The sequence below is a fragment of the Etheostoma cragini genome, chromosome 17 (genome assembly GCF_013103735.1).
Source record: "Etheostoma cragini isolate CJK2018 chromosome 17, CSU_Ecrag_1.0, whole genome shotgun sequence".
In the NCBI taxonomy this organism is placed as follows: Eukaryota; Metazoa; Chordata; class Actinopteri; order Perciformes; family Percidae; genus Etheostoma; species Etheostoma cragini.
Window position 1 is genome coordinate 7390808 of NC_048423.1, and position 1639 is coordinate 7392446.

The 1639-nt window shown below is 36.4% G+C and overlaps 1 protein-coding gene across 1 annotated transcript in view; it reads left to right on the top strand.

Annotated features, from left to right (window-relative positions):
* The first annotated feature begins 234 nt into the window (after positions 1 to 234).
* LOC117960804 (SPARC-like protein 1) overlaps positions 235 to 1639 on the top strand; it is a 7339-nt gene continuing 5934 nt past the window's right edge. The window contains exons 1-2 of the mRNA XM_034898994.1: positions 235 to 515; positions 981 to 1074. Coding sequence (XP_034754885.1) covers positions 1012 to 1074 — 63 coding nt within the window. The 5' untranslated portion in view covers positions 235 to 515; positions 981 to 1011. The remainder of the gene's footprint in view (positions 516 to 980; positions 1075 to 1639) is intronic.

Sequence of the window (1639 nt, forward strand, 5' to 3'; positions counted from 1 at the left end):
CACTTTAACACTGGACTCAACACTGACACTTTGATAATAATTAATGATCTTTTTTTACGTCTTTTTATTGACGAATGTTCATATTGTTATTATCGTTACTGTTATTTTATTGTCTTTATACTGTTTTTTTGTGTTTTTTTCTTTCTTGCTAAAACAGATGCTGGAATTTTCAATTTCCTCGCGGGAGTCATCCCAAAAGGATTAATAAAGAGAAGTCTAGGTCTAAGTCTGTACGATGCCTCAGCTGCAATCAACATGGAGCTAATGTAAAGGGAAGAAAGTCAGACAGACAAGGAAAAGCAGAGAGGAGGGGTTAGATGAGGCAAGAATGTAAAAATAGATGAATCAAATGAAAAGAAAAAAGTAAAGACTGCAGAAGAAGGCGGTAAAAAAAAAGGAATACACCCTCACAGGAGCCGGTGAGACAGAGAGACAAAAGGTAACTGGAAACAAGGAAAAGAAGGAGAACACTAACAAAGGAATAACAACAGAAGAAAGAAGTGACAGAGGCCCAGGTAAGATTTTTTTAAAGCAGTAGGGGTATAGAGAATGACTTGTTAGACTGTAATAACTTCCTCAACTGAAATCCTGAATGTCCTATCAGTGCAATTCAAGCCTCAATTTACTCTGTGATGAAAAAATATTGTTTTGTTGAGACTCAAAGAGCTGCATTGTTTCTCCTCCACATTATTGAAATTACTGGAAATAGAGTAATAGTCGTGTAAATGACACTGAAGAATGCATCTATACTAACGGAGCTTTGTCTGGGTAAATTGATAGTCCAGTGCTATTAATTTCTTTGATTTTTCCTAAAATGTAATATATATCAAGAAATGTAGGGGTAGAGGGCAATGCTGCTGGAAATAGATAAATATAAGCATATTTTTTCTTTCTCAATCCTGCATATGTTCTACAGAGATAGCAATCACAGCCACGATTGCAAGAATAGAGTAAATTAGTCCAATATTTTCTTCCTGTAGGAACATTTGTGAAAACCTCCTCTCGTCAGCCATGGAGCTGATCTTCAACTGTGCCCTGTTTCTACTTCTGAGCCTTCACACTTGTACAATCATGGTGAGTCTGTGAGAGTCCAAAAAGGTTTGGCTTTGGCTCTTGTTGAAATTTACTGAATATGAATTGAAAATACAAACTAGTTGAGCACAAAGTTTAATAAAAATAATGACCTGGGTTTGTGTCATGAGTAAGGTTGCAGCTGCAAACAAATGGTAACATTTTAAATGGCAGTGTTTTATGGCACATCATGAGCTATGGAAGCGTAGCTCCAGTGTTTTGGGTCAGTATTGCACCTGTTTCCCATCTCATCTGGGAGGACTTTGGGGCAGATGTGGACCTGGCACTGACTACAAAGTTTCACAAAATATAAGTATTTGGTGCATATGAAGTTAGATGGATGTGATAAAAAACGCATTCCATTGTCATTGTGGTTTCAATTGATGTTTTTCTGTTTTGTTCATTTTCAGTACTTTAAGAAGCTGATTTTTTTAGATTATTTGGATTAGAACAAAAGCCTCATCATAACACGCACTGCATCACACTGATACAAACAGAAATTATTGTCATGTGGGGACACATCATCAAACTGTAAGACAATGGGTATACAGTGACAGACAAGTTTGTA